The sequence below is a fragment of the Pangasianodon hypophthalmus genome, chromosome 29 (assembly GCF_027358585.1).
Source record: "Pangasianodon hypophthalmus isolate fPanHyp1 chromosome 29, fPanHyp1.pri, whole genome shotgun sequence".
NCBI lineage: Eukaryota > Metazoa > Chordata > Actinopteri > Siluriformes > Pangasiidae > Pangasianodon > Pangasianodon hypophthalmus.
Window position 1 is genome coordinate 8,964,412 of NC_069738.1, and position 20,444 is coordinate 8,984,855.

Below are 20,444 nucleotides of genomic sequence, written 5' to 3' on the forward strand. Positions count from 1 at the left end.
CCTGTCAGTTAAGAATTCTCAGCGGCTTTGTGTTCTAACCAGTGACACTACAGCAAAACTGCAAAACTGAACCATATTGGATTATCTCGTTCTAGTTGAAGAATGCCAGCCATTACAATATGTTAACTACCCAATAATATGATCCAACCCACTCAACCCAGCAACTGTAAATAACCCAGAATTTATAACCAGAGTGCAGTACAACAGAGATTATGATGTTTCTCAAAATGGCAGATGTTCTAGTGAGAACACTAATTAGAATTGCAGTGTAGCATTTGGGACAAATCTCCAGGAATGGGGCGAGGCACCTATACCAAAAAGAGAGCACTAATAGTACATCATATTATTGAATCATCTGTAAAATATACTGATAATAAACACCCTCTGTCATGAAAAAAAAAAAAAAAAAAAAAAGTGGACGAGTTTTGCAAAGTGGCCATTCTCTCACCGCATCTCCTTTAATCCCGGGTTGACCTGGGATGCCTGGTGATCCTGGCACACCTGGGCAAGGGCCGTTGTTGGTACTCTAGAATAGATTATACAGATACAGTGTGCTATGTTATATTTACATAAGGATGTACTGAAGGAAGCAATGCTTCCAATGATGAAAAAAGATGTGCTTGAAGATAGTGTCTAGAATGCTTTAGGTACACTCACAGGCCTCTGCGGTTCCTCTTCCTGCAGCCTCTCAAGACACTGAAAAAAAATAACCAGGGATTGCATTACAAGCTCATTTGTATGCATCCGTAAATAAAATGAACCTGCACAACAGTACATCAAGAGCTGTGTGACTAGAAGCTAATTTGAATGTTTACTTGGCAGTCAGATGCCAAATAAGACGCTTCATATCAGTACTTGCATGATCTGTGGCCGTGATTATGCAGGATATTGCACCTTTTCATGTATAATATCAAAAATAAAATTAATCTCTATATTCCTTTTGGGACAAAAAAGGGAATAAAAATGGAACAGTGTTATAATGATTTTTCCAACATGAAGCTGAGTGTACATTAAAATGATTTTAATATCACATTCATATTACAAAGAGTTTGTTCAGGTCGTTTTGATTAGAGAGTAACATGATGAAATATGTTTTAATAACTGACTTTTTATATATGAAATATAAAAATAATGGTGATTGTCTTATGATCACAGTCGCTTATGCACTACACACATGCCATCAGGAGGATTCGCATGTATTGCCAATCATATGTGAAGATAGAGCTGGCCTAATGAAAAAGTACATCCAATGTTACAGAACAGTGATAAAAAAAAGTGCAGTAAAAAACCCACTCACCTTCTCACATCCATCTAAAGAAATAACACCAGGTTTGCCATGATCTCTCTTCTCAGGCTTAGTGTCAGGTACACCGGGCACGCCTGGCAGGCCTTTGGAACAGTCACCACAGTCCATCTACGGCAAAGCACATGCATGATAGATATACAACTACTGAAATGTACTCACACTACTTCCTTTTAGAAAACAACACACAGCATATAGCAGTATTTGCGAGGAAAGCGTCTAATGTGGCACTGAGGCACGCCCACAGGAGTATTTTATTCATTACACAGTTCAGCAAGCATGAACAGAAACCAAATAAAATGCACCCATATATTAGCTTTGAGACCAAAAGAATCACTAGTACTGCAGAGCATGACGAATGGGTCGAGTTGAAATTTAAGATGTGCAAACATTATTGGTGTTAACGCATGATTGACCAGTGACCCCATGACATGAGATGAATAATTACTTTTGGTCACTCAAGTTTCTACCTCCTGAGACTAAAATGCAATTAAGCCACTAAAATGCTGGACTGTTCAATCTTTAAAAAAGTGACAAATCTTTGATATATTACTTATACCACAGTGTTGCTGAATTTTCAAATCTGATTGTTCAGAATATGTTGATTAATTTTCTATAACAGCATGGCTGTAACAATTGCTCCGGCTGTAATTTAACTGATAGGTTTATATTAATGCACTACAGTATGTTATCATTTCTATAGTAACAGCTCATTCACTGGGACATGTATGGTTTAACATAATCTAATAATAAACAAATTAAAAATGTGTTGTTATTTCCGCCACAAGTGAGTCTTCAGGACTCAGGATTTTGCACTTTCTGGTTTCTCAGTAACATAAGAAGCTGCAATTTTGTCTTATTAATTTCAAGAGAGAAAAAAGAAAAGACTGGTGAAGGAATGACATAAGTTATCAGTTGTCATTCCACAATGTTTAATGTAAATATAAATTGCTAAAAAAGCATCATGCTCATTAAAACATTATAAATTGGAATCATCGACCAATCGCTGTGGTATAAGAGAACTAAAAGACTTCGGGACGTGCTTTCATAGGAAAATTATCCACTCTTTTTTTATTCCTTACATAATCTACTATATATTGATACATAGTCATATTAACAACCGTGCATCACCATCTTCAATATTTCCTTAGCTGTATGCTCATCTCATTTAATTTATTCTGAATCAAGGCGCGTATCTGTTGACATCAGTGCAGAAGCAACATCCACTCAAATCGGAACGTGTTCTGTTTTTAGCATTTCTTACATTATTGAATAAAAAGGAATGTTCATGCCTTAGATCAGTGTGCAGTTCAAAGTTTCACAAATTTCAACTGAGCTTTACAATAGATACTAAGCTAAACTGTGAAAGTTCAGCTCTTTCAGCACACTGAGTCCCAATGTGAAGCGAAGTGTTACATCAACGCAGAATATGAAGAGAATGTGTGGGCATAACGGACAGACTGAAGCCTGAACTTAGGTCAGTGTAGAGAATGTTTGTGGGCACAGGCACTGGTTTATAAAGATGAAGAAATTTAATAAAGATGAAAATGTTCTTACACTGATACTAACCTTTTTGTCACTGGAAGAGTCAGTATCTACTGGAATCTAGAAAACGGAGTCAGAAAGAATATTCAGGAAGATTTCAACATACATAATGTCTTCATTTACATTAAATGCAATCCAAACTGTTACTGGACCATGACATAATTTCATTATAAATCTCTTTGAAGATTTAATCCAAATGGATTCATGTTCAGTAACATTTGGACTGCACTTCATATAGCATAAGTTATTTATTTGAACATCATTTAGCTTATTTATAAAATATATAATTAATCATGGCTTTAATATGACAAACCATTGTTTCATAACACACACAGCAGTACAGGAGGTCATAGATCTGCTTGTTATGATTTCCAATAACATCATACTCAAATGGCCAAAGAGACCACAACACATATCTATATATACTGTCCCATTAACACAAACAAAACTTTTTTTCCCCTAATTTATTGCACTTTCACAGTGTTTTAAAGCCATTGCTTTTTGAAGAATATAAGTAAAATACTACTACTACTAATAATAATAATAATAATAACAATAAGAATGCCACATCATCATCTTATATAGGCTTGCACAGAGCACAGAGTAAGTGATCAAAATTGCCTTTAGATGCTCAAATATATCACTCTAACGTAGTACTATTTTTCTCCATCATCTGGTAAAATCTCATAAAGACAGAACTGCATGTAATTCTATGAATTGAAACTGTTTTCCTGTGCTATGCTTCACCCAGAAAACTGTAACATACTTGTTACTTACATAGTAACATCAAGGGACACCTTTTATATTTTTTTTACACTTTTACTTTGTATTTGTATAAAAGGGAAATTGATTTAAGGTATGATAGGAATCGTATTATAATTATCACACTAACCACTGAAATCACTTCAAATTTGGTTTAATTTAACAATATTGTGTCCATCCATATTATTCGGTAGCTTGTAAAATAGCACTTGATCCAGCACATCCTATCAGTTTGCATTTTATGTTTTTATATTGTGCACTGACAGTTACTTGTGCACACAACTTAACAAATGCGTAGGATACTAACCTTACAGTGAGAAGCAGAGATACACTCCGGTACCCTTTTTTCTCTGAGAGTATTACTTAAATGTTTTACAGAGTATTTTTTTTCTATTAACTCCTGTTGAACTAAATTTCCTTCTTCCTCTCAGGTGAATGGAAACATAATGTAACTAAGGCCTTTTAATGACCTAGATCATCAGTAGTATTATAAGGTTTTATCTGGCTTTCTAACATTTTTACCCAGCAAGATTCTTATAAAAATCTTCTTAATTCTTATAAAAAATATTAAAATGATTTTATAGTAATGATTTTCATTGAATATATCGAAATCCTCATTCACAGTTCTTCCAATAACCCAGAGGATATGCAGTCAATGAACGGCTTTCATGCCTGCAATAGTACAAGGCCATTTTGCAAGCAGAATTGAATGCAGTTGTATGTCAGTAGAAGCCTATGGGAAGTAAATTCGGCACTATAATTTACTATAGTAGTAATCATTTCAAAGAAAAAGGCTCTAAAACACTATGTAGTACAGAAAAGTGTTGTAATTTCTCTTTAATGCGTGTTCTATAAAGAGCATCAATTATTGTAGCTTTTAACCTACAGCCTTGACTGGTACAGAACCTGCCAGAATTTGCCACTACAAGCCTATGGGTGTTAATAAAGCAGGTGTCTGCAGTCACTAAGCAGATGTGAAGTTCATATTTCTCCTGTCACTACTGGGTGGTCTGAAACACTGAAACCAACTCTGCAGTGTGATCTCTGAAGTGCTTTTAAATGGGCGTTTTTGAGAACTTTGCTCTCTGTGATATCTCTCTAGCCAGCTTGTTCTGTGTGAACTGCTGTAATCAGCAAGGGTTGTAATTTGTGGTTCTGAAGCAATTTGCACTAACTTTTGATTATAACTGTGTGCAATTACAGAATCTCTTAAAGACGTCATAATTATGATGTCTATGTAAGGTTACTGTACATATGCAAGCTATTCTACCTGTTTTATATTTAAAATGGCTATTTATGTTTTTAAAGTTTTTTTTTTTTTCAAAGTGCTTTTTTTAACTACTTAGAAATTGATAATTCATAGTAGACAAACTCAAGTTTTAATAAGTTTTGCTTTTTGCTCCTCTGTGATGGTTAAATTAATAAGGTGTTTTACTATTAAGAGGCCGGATGCTGATGTAGTTTGGCTGTTAAGAGGAACTGGTGGTTAGAATCTGGTGATTTTAGAAATGGAGCAGGGCTGAGACTGGATTTCTGAAACCTGGACAATTTTTTTTCATGGTAAATAAGAGACATGAAGTTGGGAGATCAGCACGGGACTCTGGACAGCAAAAAAAAATGTTCAAAAAAAAAAAAAAGGTACACACTCCCTACACACTAAGTGCTGCACTAAATGAGATCTAATACCTTTTACTTTACTGCACATCACTTACCCTAATGACCACCTTCCCTGCAACTTAACACAAAGCCACTGTTAACCATCAAAAAAAGCTTACAAAATGGAGTTAATGCCGAAAGGACAATGACAACATTGGTCTTCATAATGAACATGGCACAACTGAGACCACTCAAGTTGTGCTGAGCTAAAATGCTTGCAAGTGCTTACCGGTTTCTTTTCGAACCCATAAAAAAATGTACGGTGTGTTGTTATTGTCCTCAAGATGCTGCACTAGTGAACTCCGTCTCTCCACATCATTAATCCTACTAATAGCTCGTATAAAGCCCAGCCTGCTCCAGTTCCAAAGCAACCCTGTGTTTCAATTTTTAACACACCCTCATTGACATCCCCTTGCCACTTCGTAATGGGGAAATCTAGATCTTCAGCTTAAGAAGTGTTTAAATACTTTATTAGCTCGAGTGATTGAATTATTAGCTCAAGAGACTGAGTCAACAAGACTGTAGACTGTAGGAGTGGTACATGCCCAGAAGGCATTGCAACTTGATGCAATTATCTTTCATGGTGGATTAAGGTGTTTATAAATATAAAACTAATGAAATACTTAATCTTTTAAAAATATAACCGTTGATTTGGTACCTGTTTAAATCAGGTTTTATGGAAGCAAACACATCTATAATTGACTGGTAACTTTGCAAGACAACTTAGTAGCACACTAGCTAACTAGCAACTGGCTCATAGTTTAAGTAAACAGGATAAAAAAAAAAAAATGCGCCACACTATGCCCTTTACGTTTTGTGCTGAAAGTCAATAAGAACTTCCAAACTGTGAGAGGAAGTGCATAAGGGTGTGATAAAAACCAGAATGGAACCCAAGGCACATGTCAACCAACCAGATTCTTGAGAATTTATGTGAACCAATCACAAAGTACTCCATTAGCTCCTCCCACTATTCAGTTACTCACTGCTTGGCCGGGCGGACCCGGTTTCCCTGGTAAGCCATCATTGCCAGGGAGACCCTGCAAAAAGGAACTGAGGTTGAATTTAGCCTTCAGCCAGGCTCTGGACACCTCCTTCTCCAGCGTGGTATGGAAAAAGTAGCCAAAAGATCCGGGACCTGGTTTGTGTTCCAACGTGTAGTCTACATTTAGGTTTAGCTTGTATTTTGCCTTGCTTTTAGTTTTAGATCTTCTCGTTCAGGCTTGGGAAATCAACACAACACCAGGTTAAATACCAAGCTTTGCCCACAGTGAAGCCTCGCTGAAACACTATATTTCCCAAAGTCCAATTAAGATAATAAGCTGTTTTAAAAATGAAGCCATAAAATGACAAAAAAATACTACCCTGGGTGAAATTCAAATTCAAATTTACAAGCAAATCTTACTGTTAATGACCAGAGACTGTAAAGGGACACCTCAACAAGAGAACTGTATTCCAGAACTTCACAGTGAGCTTGGCATGGTTTTTAAAAGAGAAAACAAGATTACCAACTACAAGCATTACTTTTAAACTTTTTTTTACTCAATATTACTTTTAAACATTATTTTAAATTCAAACTATTAATTTCATATTAAAAATACATTTACTTCTACATTTACTTTATGTTTTTAAATGTATTATAGGCAACATTCCCAGGCCCCCTTCCAAGTGTTAGTGCAACTTGAACATATAGGCAGGGCAGTTTAACACGACTTTAAGGATTAATTCAGCAGCATTAACAAAAGCAGCTACATTAAAAGCTACATTACATAATAAGCTGTTTTAGACTGTTGAGTACTTATTATTATACTTTAATTAAGCATTATTACATTTATGTTTACATTTTTATTTGTTTAGTTTATATAACAGTGGTTTAATTGTACTACATTAATTACAGAAATGGTACAGATAATGTGGAATATTTGTTCAGCTTTAGCCAAAGCCCACAGCTTCCCATGCAGGCCGCCTTCCCCATCAAAAAAAGCCACATACTAAGACAATGCGAGACACAGAGACACAGCAGAGGACACAGAAGCTCACAGAGACACAGATTCGAATCCCGTACCAAAGACGTATATTTTGCAAGGGAGGTCCGAAACCTCACAGTTAAGCACTTACCTGTGGGCCTGGGAACCCTGTAAATCCTTGGGGTCCTGGAGGTCCTGGGGGGCCTGGAGGTCCTGGAGGCCCCTGATAAAGCACATTCAATACATCATATGAGCAGGTATAAGATTAACACAAGATATTCACAATCCAGTAACTCTTAAAGTCCATTACAAGTATTGCTTTTATTTCATCAGTTGTTAGAATGCATACTCCCGATGTGGCAACCAATGGGCCTCCTTCTATTTCATTCATTTACTTTCCTTCTGCATTTCCTGGTTGGGGTCACGGTGGCAGCAGGCTATGAAGGTCAGCCCAGATTTCTCTATCCCTGACCACAGATTTAAACTCTTCCTGGGGGATCACCAGATGTTCCCAAACCAACTGTGAGATAGGTATAATCCCTACAGCAGTTCCTGGGTCTGCCCCAGATTCTCCTTCCAGTGGGACATATCTGATACAGATCTACTGGGAGCTGACCTGCAGGCATCCTTGCAAGGTGCCCAAACCACTTCAACTGACTCCTCTCAATTTAGAGAAGCTCCTCAAACTATCAGCGAGAGTAATCCCAGCAACCCTGTGGAGGAACCTCATCTCTACCGCCTGTACTTGTGACTTTATTCTTTTGGTCACCACTCACAGATCATTACCATAGGTGAGGATATAGACATAGATTGACTGGTAAACAGAGTGCTTTATGGCCATCTTCTAGTCCAATCCTATAACAGCCTGCAAAAGATCTTCAACCCATAGTAATGGCAGCCCCATCCCTCTAGCAGCCCTATAGTCCCTGCTGTTCCAGTCCCAGAGATCCCAGTGCATTCTTTTAGCATTGCCCAAATATTCCCAAATTTGTGACTGCTCCAATCTCCAGTCGTCTCAAGTACAAGTGGCCCCTAAGTACTGGTCCTCGTACTGGTCTTAGGCCCTGTTCTGAACCCTGTTCCCTGCCCACACAGGCGCGATCCATGAGTCCTCCATTCTTGACCTACAATCCCGTTCCAGTCCCTACTCGGTCCTTGATCCTGTCCTTGTCTCAGGACCCACTAAAGACCCTGGTTTCTTCACTGGTCTGACTCCTCCTGCCCCCACAGTCTCAGTCCCTGGGACCTCTACTCTGGGCTGCAAATCCCTGGGCTGCAAATCCCCTCTGCCAGCCTCTATAGGGTCACTATGCGAGACTCTGAGACTGAAAGTGATGGCGCCATATGTTCCCAAGTGTGCAGTTCCATTTCATGTGCCACTTTGTGCTCCAGATCCCCCACCTCTTCATTATGCTGTCTTGGTTACCTCAACACCTGCTTCATTTCTGCCCTGACCAATCCTTCTAATTATTTTTTGCCCTTGTGTCTAATTTGGAGTAGTTGTATCTTGTATGCTTTTGTTTGTGAAATCTGGACAGTGTCAGCAATCCAAATCTGTTTTCTGAGTCTTCTAATCTCTTGGTTCTTAGTCATTTGTGTTTTTTAAAACTATTCTTAAAATAAAGCAAATTAGTGGTGCACAACAAATTAAGATATTTACATATTTGTCTCAGTGTAAATAATGTATTCTTGCCTATTGTATATTAACTACAAAATATTGTAGTTTATTTTTTTTAATTAATGATGTAATAAAAACAGTTCGTGGTAATGGACATTTAAACCCTACTGTAGACCTTTATAAATTCAGGAAAAACAAGAAAGGACAGAGGATATAATACAAATACTGTACTTATACCACAGCACTGTTGGACACTGTTCCTTTTCCACTACATTTCCGTCAAGTCTTCATGACAGAGAACTTTGCATGCTACGGTTATTTTGTAACATGAAAAGCTGTATTTTTTCTGTCTTATTAATGTCAAGAGAAAGTAATGGAATGACTGTTTGCCTGTGACATAATGGAAGTGATAACAGGATCTATCTTGTTTTGTGGATGTATAACACTGTTAAATGTAACTATAAATGGTTAAAAAGTATGATGTTTTGTTCTTTAATAAAGAAAAAGATGTCATCATTGGCAAAGTGCTGTAGTATAAAAGGAGTAAAAAACTTCACGCCACCATGTTGTTGATTGTTGTCCTATAAAAGCATGCCCCGGCTTGTGTTCCTTATTTAATATATATACAATATATATGCATTAGCATACATATGTATATATTAAACATGTATCAGTGTGTTGATCAGAGACTAATTTTTGAATTTGTTACTGAAAAAATAGCATTGCAAACAGTTAGAGCTGAGCTTGATGACCAGTGCATTAATTAGCTGAGAGCTGAAGAGCTAAGGGACAGACAGCCAGACCTGAGGACCAGGCTGCCACGGGACCGAGACACCACCACCAGGGACACCCTGCGACACAAAAACAACGGAATTCCAAGTCACATGACATCAAGGTGACCTTGATCAATATCTTATTTGGACTTACAACTCAAGCACACGCGTGTACCATTAGGTTGCACGTGAAGGTATTTAATCATTTTTTTAAAAAAGATTGAGTACAGTCAACTCCAGAATGATTGGCACCCTTCATGAAAACAAACAACAGTATGAAAAAATGAGTGACATGAAGCTTTGTATTATGGGGATATTGTATTATACCTTTATATGCGGAAAGTTGTATTTTAACACAAAAAATGTTTTCACAAGTAGTGCATTTCCAAATGATTGGCACGCCACAATAAATATTTGTTTTAGCATCCCTTAAAAAGAACAGCACTGAAGCACTTCCAAGGCTGGAGACACTTAAAGAGGGATCTTAGTCCACTCCACCATGCAGAATATTTTAGGCACGTTTATATTCTTAGATTTATGCACACAGACTCTGCTCTTTAAGACCACAGATATACAATAGGATTTATAACCAAAGCCTCAGACGGCGGTTGCAAAACATTTATTTGTGCAACTAACAGAGTGATATTTCAGGGAAACGAGGAAAACAACACCACCACCACCAACAACAGCCAGAACAATAACAATTTTTTTTTCTTAGAGGAACATTATTTAGTATCTTAAATCATTTGATTGGAATATTTAAATCATGTGTATTACTTTATATTGTACCACAGTGCTGTTGAATGCTTGATTCTGATTGGTCAGAAGGTGTTGAATAATTTTCTATAACAGCAGCTCTGACAACAGTGCTGACTGCAAGGTTTATATTAATGAACTCATTGTAAAAGGTTATCGTTTCTATAGTACCAAATTGCATAGGGACTTGTATTTCAGATGCTCCACATAAAACAAACAAACAAATAAATAAAATGCATGTAATTATTGATATGGTAAAGATAACTGTAAAGAGATTTTAGGAAGGAGGCCTAAGTGCCAGCGCTTTCTAACAGTCAGAGGTAAAGCTGTAAAGCTGAAACAAATTCCTCGTGTGTGAAAGCACACTTGGCCAATAAAGCTGTTTCTGTTTCAAAATTGTTGTGGTATAAGACAAATAAAACACCTTGTGCTGTTATCAGAAAATAATCAATTTCGACGTGATAACACATCACACCATCCTGTCATTAGGTATTTTACTATAACTGCAATCCCTGGCTATTTTTTTTGAAGGTTGCCAATAATTCTGTAGTTGACAGCAGCTGCATTGATATAAAATGAAAAAAAAAAGAAGCCTGGGTCAGTGAGATAAAGCATTTGTAAGTTAGCATGCATGTCTGACTAAGTTTAATGCTTCACAATCAAATTTATTAAAAATGATGTGACAGTACTCACAGGTCTTCCAGGTTGTGGAATCGTATAAGGCACACAGTTGCACTCTCCTGGTTCTCCCTGTGAAACACATAACACACAGTGCTGTCTTCCTGCATTCCACATGAGTGTGGTGTTAAGAGATGAGCAGAATCATTATACATAGCTATGATATATAGACAGAAATACAAAAGATTTTGTGGCAGGACTGGGTCATCAATAGGTATGACACAGTATTCTATCACATTTACCAAAGAATCTTCATGAATTTTACCTAGTGATGCATCAATGCCATTTTTTCAGACTGCCTGTGAATATGTGTACATCTTTATTGGTTCTCATAACAAAAACCCAATACTGAATCTGATACCCAAATGAGTAACCTACAAAATATTAAACAAGCATGGGCATCATGGTACATTTTAAATTTAGCTCTTTATGTTGGTTGCTGCATTACACTGCTAGCAATCAACTCTGTGCTGAGTTGTATGTTTAAGATGTAATGGCATTCAAACAGTATCTTGAGTAGAGAAACTGAACTCAGAGCAGTATCAGGGATCTTGGTCATCAAAACTGAGTGCACGAATTGCACCTTGCCTCATGAGAGAGGTGTACACCCGAGCGAAAGGAACCATGCGTGTCTCAGTGCTCGCTGTATTGAAGTGCTCTCACGTGTGACAGTTTTTCTGCACAGGCTCACAAATTCCTTGGTTTGCATTTACTTCAAAGCACCTTGCACTCATGTTTAATGATCACTCTCGCTGATCCTGCTTGCTCTGGCCAGCATTATAAGATGTTTTAACAGGCTACTTGTATTGTAGGAAGATGCTGTAGTCCCTCCTCTTGAGCACAGTTTACGGTCTGCTTTGCTTTGCTCATTAACTGTGAAAGACTTCCAGATCATTATCATTGTGTAGTCTGTTAATTAGCTTGACAACACACACTAAGCTTATGTCACATAGTATCACGTGATATCAGATGTTGGTATTGGAGCATTTTTTTTTACGAGTGATTGAACACAATGCCAGACCAATACCAATACCATTAAAGCATGAAGCACTTTCATTTCATTTTCAAAGCTTTTCACTTCTCACAGCTGACGTCTAATTAATAACCCCATTCCTGCATTTAGTGGTGCTTTTAATGTCTCTAGTCTTGTCTCTAGCGTAGATCCATCATCGTGCACATAATCAATTCTCTCTAGATGGCACCTACATCTCTTATGCACCTTCACACACAAAAGCAGATGAAGAAAACACACACACACACACACACACAAGCTGCTTTTGGCTTGGAGGACCTCCAAATCTCCTCCTCAGCCCACTGAGCCGGAGTCTTACCTTGTCACCCTTAGGTCCGATGGCTCCCTGAAAGACAGGACACACACACACACACCTCAGTTTTAGTCTGCTATTGTGTTTTAAGCTCTTGGGCCTGTGAGATGAGTGCAGATAAGGAACGAGAGGGGACAGCTGATGAGATGAAAGCAGACAGCGTGTTGATATGGATCCAGGCAGCGTTAGAGACAACCCCGCCTGTATCCCCATCCATTCCTGCATTGCCTGGTAATTAACATCTGATGCTGTGAAAGCAGACAGTGTCGCCTTTGTTTCTTTAATGAGAAGCGCTTTGCCAAGACAATAAATTTCCCACATCCTTTGTCCCTACAGCTGACAAGATCACATTTGATGCCAAGAGCATGCAGCATAGTTTGATGAGCTGTATGAGTTACAGGAGGCTTTAATATCAAGAGCAGTTTTAATTTTATCAGCTATAAAAACCGTCCCTCCTAGTTATTCACCCTTTTGGCAAATCACACACCTTATTTAGACATTGTTTATGTTTCCTGTCATGACCCTTGTAATTCGTTTTACTTTCCATCCCTCTGTGTAAGCATCTTGTTTAACAGAAAAGCTGGAACTGAGCTGCCGTACACAGCTTAGTCACTTGACCATGAACTCTGAGTATACTTTGATTATAAATTTACAAATAAGGCTCTGCATCGAAGTCTTGGCTCCTCCCAAATGTTACTCACACAATGTGAAAAAAATATCTTGTAATTATAAAAATGGTTATTTTTATTTACTGAGGCTGTAACAATGACACAGTGGATAAAAAGTCTACAAACTCATATTGAAATTGAAAGGTTTTGTGATGTGATTCCAGGGATAAATCAGATATGTCCGACATTTTCCCCATCTTTAACGTGACATTGAAACCGACAAAAGAAAACAAATAGATAATTATTAGAAAAAATAATCAAAATTAAAAAATAATGTACAGCACTGAACATGACAATGTTTGTCCTGATTTCTAACAAGATTTGTCTTTATTTCTGGATAAAGTGTGTTGACTTTTTATGTCTACTGTAATTCAAAAAGCGTGGAAGTCCATCGTAACTCAGTATCAGCTCTTGGTTTTCAAGAGGGCAGAATTAACACCGTGTGTCATTAGCATACAAATGCATGCTTTTGCAAAACCATTTGCAATCCAATTTAAAAATGAATCTATAACCGTAGTAATCTAGTGGAAGTAGTGCATCTGAGATTGTAACAGGGTTTGTTTTAATGGTACAAAAATTCATAGCAGAACTGTGTAGAAGAAAAAGAGGAGAAAGAAGAGTGCAACAGAGGCTCAAAACATTTTACTCACTGGTATCCCATCTGCGCCTGGGATTCCTTGAGGGCCAGGAAAACCGTCTCTACCCTAAGACACAACAAATAAATCACACCCTAGCATTATTCAGACACATTAATTTTTAATATATTTTACATATTTAATCACACAAGCCTGACTGTAATTCATGTATGTGCCAATATTACATTTTTATATAATGTAAGCCCCAGTTTACAATATTATCCTGATAAATGACCATGCATTAAAACATTATCATTCTCAATAATGTCTTTTTTTATAACCTAACTTTCATATTGTCATAACTTTTATCATTCTCCTAGCCTTTGGTAAAACCCCAAAAGTAGAAAAATAGGTTTTACAAAACAGGCAGATCTTAATGCAACACTCATCCTGTGAACAGAACTATAGCCTTTTATTTGCCAAAAAAGGATTTTAGCAAAGTTAAGGAAGCTTAAATAACAGTTGTCTTATAAGCTGCCTTCAGACTGGGACTGCCATTATCTCAGGAGTGCAAAACTGCAGCACAAAATATTGTATAATTAGTCATCTGCCTCTGAATTTGAAACAAAAGATACAATATCAATAATGTACATCACAAATATCACACTGTAACATGTCTGCTGTCAACTGAATCCAAATGACAGATTTCCTCTCTTTATATTTAGCTTGATATGCTCTTACCGAAGGTCCTGTTATGCTGATGCCAATCGGTCCCTGAGGACCCGCAGGCCCCACTTCTCCTTTCGAACCCTGCAGAGGTCACAACATTAGTCAGGAATGTGTAGCCTTAGGACTTAGATGTCCACAAAAAGTAAACAAAGCCATTCTAGGAGTCTCTTACCTTTTGTCCAACTGGTCCTATAAGCCCAGAAGGTCCTGGAGGTCCTACTGGACCCTGTGGCGTAATTATACATGTCATGGAGTAAAGTGTAGAGGTAACAGCTATAAGCTGTAAATCAATTGCTAATACTCAAGACTCATTTAATGCACTTACAGCAGGTCCAGGAATACCTCTTAGCCCTTGTTCGCCCTAAATAGAAACAGAAGGTGTGGATTAGTGAAAAAAAGATGTAAGAAAAAAATAATGCCTAGCTCAGAACAGGATAAGATGATACGTGTGGACAAAAAAGCTTATTTTCTATAAGCCGACAAACCACTAACACTATGCTGTAGGTGCACATGCAATTTTCATATTTAATCCAATATCTCAAGTGGAATGGCTTCTGAAATCAGCCAAATGTGTGCGTCCAAAAAGCATTAGTAAACACTATACACACTAATAAGATTTGCTTTTTATATTACCTTGTGGGATGTGTTGGCTATGTGTATTAGAATGCTGGCTATAGAGATATATCATAAAAAATGGTCTCAGAATCATAAAAAATTAAGTTCCTGGTGATTTTATTTAGCAATTTTAAATCACATTTTCATAGATATGCTACACATTGATAGATAATAGCTTATAAATTCTGCTTACATCTAAATGTAGCCTCACGCTGTTCTTTTAAATCCCACATTAAACCAAATATATCATGAAAAGCTGCAAAGGAGGCTGCATAGAGAAACTCACTTTCTTCCCGGCTTTCCCCACGCCAGGTACACCTGCCTCTCCCTTCTCTCCCTTGGGTCCAGGTAAGCCCACAACATCATCCAAAGCCACAGGAAGTGTCGGACAGCTGTCACAGGCGTCGCCCTGGCAACAGAGGCAAAAAGACAAGAGGACCCGAGGGCTCGGTGTTTAGCATAAGCAGCTTTGACGCCACTTCAGAGGCACTGGCGCCTGCCACTTATGTGTAAATGGGATATGTAAATGGGATGTAAGTCATTTAGTTTCATTGCTGTCACACTTTTTTTATTACTTTTATTTATTGTCCCAAGCGAATTTGTTGCAGTCGTCTCTGTTTACACTTCTGAAAGCATTATCTGTCAGCATTTGCTGTTCAGCACAGAGTACATTTTAATATTTCATGAGTGTTTTACTTTTCACGTCACGTTCAGTCTTTTTACAAGTTAGGCTGTGTGAATAAGCAGCACGCACCATGCATATTGCATGCTTTCCTACTGTGTGCTCATGCACTGATCTGCTTTATACAAAGTAACAAAGTAATTAGGTCTTTTAAAAGCTACAAGTGACCATTATATTTCTTAATTTTGAATTCAGAAGGGTCAACAAGTCTCAAGTATCATGTTAAGTCACAGGGTAAAAAATGGCCATAGTGAAAACGTAAGTCTAAGTTTTAGGCTTTCAGTCCTCTTGGGGCTTTGCTCCAGCTTGTAAATAAATTTGACCTTGAGTCAAGGAGTAACGTCTACTTTAAAAATACTAGATCCATGACTGAGAGACAACGGAAGTGGTTTGTGTCTGTTTTTCCCCCAGTGTAATATATTTACTTTAATATTTTAAAGGCAAATCTTACTCCTAACAAATTCAAAACAAAGACAAGACAAAACCTTAGCAAAAAAAAAAAGTCAGTTTATAAAATACACTACAGAACAAAAAAGCACCATAAAAACATGTGTAGTGAAGTCTGGATCTCCTTGGAGTTTAATTAGTTTAGTTAGTTTTAACCATAAACAAATGCACCAAACCAAAAAAAAGTTTTCTCCTTTTGCTGCTTTTGTTAGTCTAACAAACACCTGGGATATTATACCTCCATGCCAGCAGAGGTCTTTTTCCACACTCACAACTTCATCTTAACTTCCTGGTTCAGCAAATACAAGCGCATGGTTCATAAACACTCTTTGCGAAGTCTTGCCACCTACTTTTTAGTTTATAAACGCTCTGAGCTTTGTTGATCCTCTGACTGTTTTTCCTGTGCTCTTGACCTTATTTTCTTTGATTCAGAACGATTTGTTGTTTTGGATGAAGGTTTGTGGTTTACCCCTTGTCTGGTTTTGATTCATTGTTAATGAACCTCATGCACATGGTAACACTCGCCCAAGTTCTGTCCGTTACAGTTACCTAGTTCGTAATCGCAAATAAAGTGGATGTTTTCATTTAAACTAAGCTATGATAGAAATTAGGTTCCACTGGTGCAGCTGGCTGAAGGTCTCGTCCACCATCATAATGCCTTGATGTGTTTTTCAGTCAAAAATATTCGACTATATTGTTAACTCCTTGATAATATTTTCTGTCACATTCAGTGTAACTGTCATTCTTTAGACAGAAAATCATTATTTGATGCTATAATACCAGTGGTGTGTCAGTTATATGCCACATATCACTACAAAGTGAAGAACGATTCCAGATGCAATTGTCAGCTGTTAGCAGTCAAAAACTTTTGATGTTCAAAATGAAAAATCCTTCCCTGTATACTTCCTTGTATTTGTAGTCTGTTCACTGCATCAGCCAAAGCAGCAAGCCGTGATATTATGTGATAATATATTAATAAGGATAGTTATGGCAATGGTGGTGTATCATTTCAACTTTGTTTACGTTTTGTTTAGAAGTTTTGTGCTCAAATCCCCAAAGCTGTAAGAGATCATATCTATAAGAGAAAAATATGATTTTTAAGTGTGCACTCAACTAAAAAATGCTCAACCCTGCCTCCACTCCACACTCCTACCAGTTTCAATCAGATCACTCACTAATCCTATTAATTTAAATCTAGTCATTATCACAAAAAGAATCATTCTAGTCCATTTTTTTTTAGATTTGCCATGTTTTCATTCCCTTTATAACAGAAACCACATAACTCTGGATCCAGAATGCTATATCTACTATATCTGTACAGTTTGCATTATATGTCCTTTTGAATTTTTTTAAATCAAAAATCTTATTCCTGTTCACATCATATTTTCACTTATGCTCATGAAACCCCAGAGCTTTCAGACTGCATCCTGACTCGCAAGACTTCATTTGAATTCAGCATTGCCTGCAAGTTATGTTCAGACACACATTGATAGCAATGCACCATGACTTTAATCATTGGAAAGATGCGCTACAGTGCTGACAGATGGATCAAGAGTGCTTATTAGAAGAGAATTCCCGGGGTATTCAGCAACACGCCTGAGCTTCTTTCTGGAACTCATTTGAGTCAAGGAGGATATAAAAAAACTCCGAGCACTCGTGATCATGTGTTAAACAATAACGATGACCAAATAGGGACAGCAAAGAGGGCAAAAGTAGCCTTTTATTATACAGAATAAGCAGCACAGTATTTAATTTGTTCTAAAAATACAGAGAAAAGTGGACAGATGCTGTATTGGCTTCTCTCTTTTAAAGCATGCTGTTTTCGTTATCTGTACCTAACAAGGAAATACTCTCTAAAATGTTCCCATTATACAATTTAAAGAATAAAACACAACTGGTGTGCTGTTATAAGAAAATAATCAGTGACAGGATGGTTTGATGTGGCCTGCTACAAAGCACTGTTCCCACCACAAAGTAGATTATTTTCCAATAACATCACATCTTGAAGTATTTTATTTCTCTTTAACCACAGCAATTTGCCAACGCTAACACATTTTTTTTAAAGAACTACACGTCATAGTTTTTATTCATTTATAGTTACGTTTAATGTTGTACAACTTCTGCAAAAAAAAACAAAAAAAAAAACAAGTACCTCTAGTCACTTATGTAATAGCAGCTATAATCAGTCATTCTATTATCAACCTCTCTTTTTTGTCTCTCGAAGTTGGCAAATTCTTTCTCCAATAAAAAAAAACAAATGTTACTAAGAAACTGTAAAGCCCTCCATCCTGAAAACATTCTCTAAAGTTACAGCTTTACCTCTGACACTGGAGATCTCCTTACAGAACACTTCCCAATATCAATAATTACACCTTTTATAAATCGGTTTAAATGGAGCGGTTTTTAAATTGTTTATATAGTAACAAGTTCCTGTGTATGTTGTTACTACATAATCAATATCATATTAGAACGAGTGCATTGATATAAACTTTGCAGCTGGAATGACTGTCAGAAATAAACAGTGCTGTGGTATAATGTTACCTTCTGTCCTTTGAGTCCGTCTCTCCCGGGTTCCCCTGGCAGTCCCGGGGATCCTTGTGATCCAGCCAGTCCTGGCTCTCCCTGCAAACCCTGCTCACCCTACGGATATGGACAGGCTCATCGTTATCTGACAGTGTGATGATAACATGATGTTCAGAAGGTCATTCATGTAGCTCTAGTAACTTACTTTATCTCCTTTCAGTCCTTGGGGGCCTGGAGGTCCCTGTCGAGATGGATTGAAAGTGGGATTAATTTAAAAGTAAGTCACTCGCTGATATCTGGATAAGATCAAATCTCAAAGAGTTGACTCAATGAATTTCATCAAAACATTAGAAGAAATGAAGTCTGCAAGAGAAACTATGAAGCACTGAGCGTTTCATCACCTTTTGTGAATATTCTGATGCATGATCACAGTATTTAAAAAATGCTGGTTCAACACAACTGTCAGAGACAGAGACTCAAACACACGCTTAGTAGCGTATTTTGAAAAACATTATCATATCTTGTCTTGATCGATTTTTCACCTCAGCCAGATGCCAAAACATTGCAATATTTGAAATATTTATTTTCTGCTTCTGGATTTGTGGATTTCTTATATGATAATTTAAAATTTGCATACATATGAATGCAAGTGAAACACTGAGATCATAAAAGCAAGACACACCACTTTGCCCTCCTCGGATTCTCCTGGAACTTTAAACAGTATCTTGCCTTCTTTCACTTCAGACGGGGAATTTGAACACACACCACATGAGTCTCCCTAAGACACACAATGAAGGTATCACATTTACACATTCACAAACAAATCTTAATTTAGAACACACACACACACACACACAAATCCAAGCTCACCTTTTCACCTTTGGTCCCTGGTAAACCTGACTGACCAGCATCTCCCTACACAAAATACAATCAGATACAACTGGAATATGATCACATTATCAGGATCACATTATCACATTATATTACACATTATTTTTAGCACTTGGCAGAACTTTGCAGGGTGGAACTTTGCAGTGATTATTAAGCAGAACCTAAAGAAAGGTCAGCAAGTGATAATTGCTCTCACTTCCACCCGTAAATTTGACAGAGCCTAGTAAAGGTAAAATTTGCCAAGTGGATCTTTTTCACTGCTAAAAAGTTTAAATTTTATTAATAGAAATCCAATAATATGCCTGGTTGCCTGGGAAAACCCATCAGATGCTGCTGAGACTGAGCAAAAAATACTGAAAAGTGAGTTTTTCGCTCTATAACATACGTTGTAACCTCAATTTTAAGACACAATATTCATAATATTTAACTATAACTACAAAAAAATGTTTTTTTATTTACTATATAATCTTGCCTTGGCTTTCTGCAAAGATCATGTTAGGCAGACAAGGAGCCCGTTTAATAAATGTGGCTGTAAAAACAGCTGTAGACTATGAATAAGGCAATGTATAAAGCTGGATATAGTTTTAGTGGTTATATTTAATATTTTTATATTTTATTTATTATAGATGAAATCAAGTGCACATAAAATCAGATTATATTACACAAAACACTGTTGAATTCGCAAAACTGATTAGCTTATGTTAGCTGTATTAACATAATTGATTATAAATTAGAAACCTGTCTTTGGGACGTTCCACAATATTAAGTGTTGAATGGTTAAATTTGAAAAAATGTTAATGTCAGCAAATTCAGGATGTGATGTTATTGGAAAATAATGAACTTTGAGTTGGGAATAGTAACTTTGCTTCACATCTGGCCACATTTCACTACCTTGTTGCTAATTATTTTGCTATAAAAGCATGCAAAATTGTGA

At 37.1% G+C, this 20,444-nt stretch overlaps 1 protein-coding gene across 7 annotated transcripts in view; it reads right to left on the reverse strand.

Annotated features, from left to right (window-relative positions):
• The window catches only part of col16a1 (collagen, type XVI, alpha 1), a 92,720-nt gene that overhangs the window by 16,733 nt on the left and 55,543 nt on the right, over positions 1–20,444 (reverse strand). For 6 of the 7 annotated variants that reach the window (XM_053231405.1, XM_053231404.1, XM_026942393.3 and 3 more), the window contains 18 exons: positions 19,490–19,534; positions 19,302–19,397; positions 18,825–18,860; positions 18,638–18,736; positions 15,254–15,376; positions 14,678–14,713; positions 14,525–14,578; positions 14,365–14,433; positions 13,699–13,752; positions 12,387–12,413; positions 11,071–11,127; positions 9,652–9,699; positions 7,382–7,453; positions 6,250–6,303; positions 2,873–2,908; positions 1,298–1,414; positions 658–696; positions 449–526 (listed from right to left, as the gene is read on the reverse strand). In XM_053231405.1, coding sequence (XP_053087380.1) covers positions 449–526; positions 658–696; positions 1,298–1,414; positions 2,873–2,908; positions 6,250–6,303; positions 7,382–7,453; positions 9,652–9,699; positions 11,071–11,127; positions 12,387–12,413; positions 13,699–13,752; positions 14,365–14,433; positions 14,525–14,578; positions 14,678–14,713; positions 15,254–15,376; positions 18,638–18,736; positions 18,825–18,860; positions 19,302–19,397; positions 19,490–19,534 — 1,140 coding nt within the window. The remainder of the gene's footprint in view (positions 1–448; positions 527–657; positions 697–1,297; positions 1,415–2,872; positions 2,909–6,249; positions 6,304–7,381; positions 7,454–9,651; positions 9,700–11,070; positions 11,128–12,386; positions 12,414–13,698; positions 13,753–14,364; positions 14,434–14,524; positions 14,579–14,677; positions 14,714–15,253; positions 15,377–18,637; positions 18,737–18,824; positions 18,861–19,301; positions 19,398–19,489; positions 19,535–20,444) is intronic. The other variant, XM_026942395.3, reaches the window with a different exon arrangement.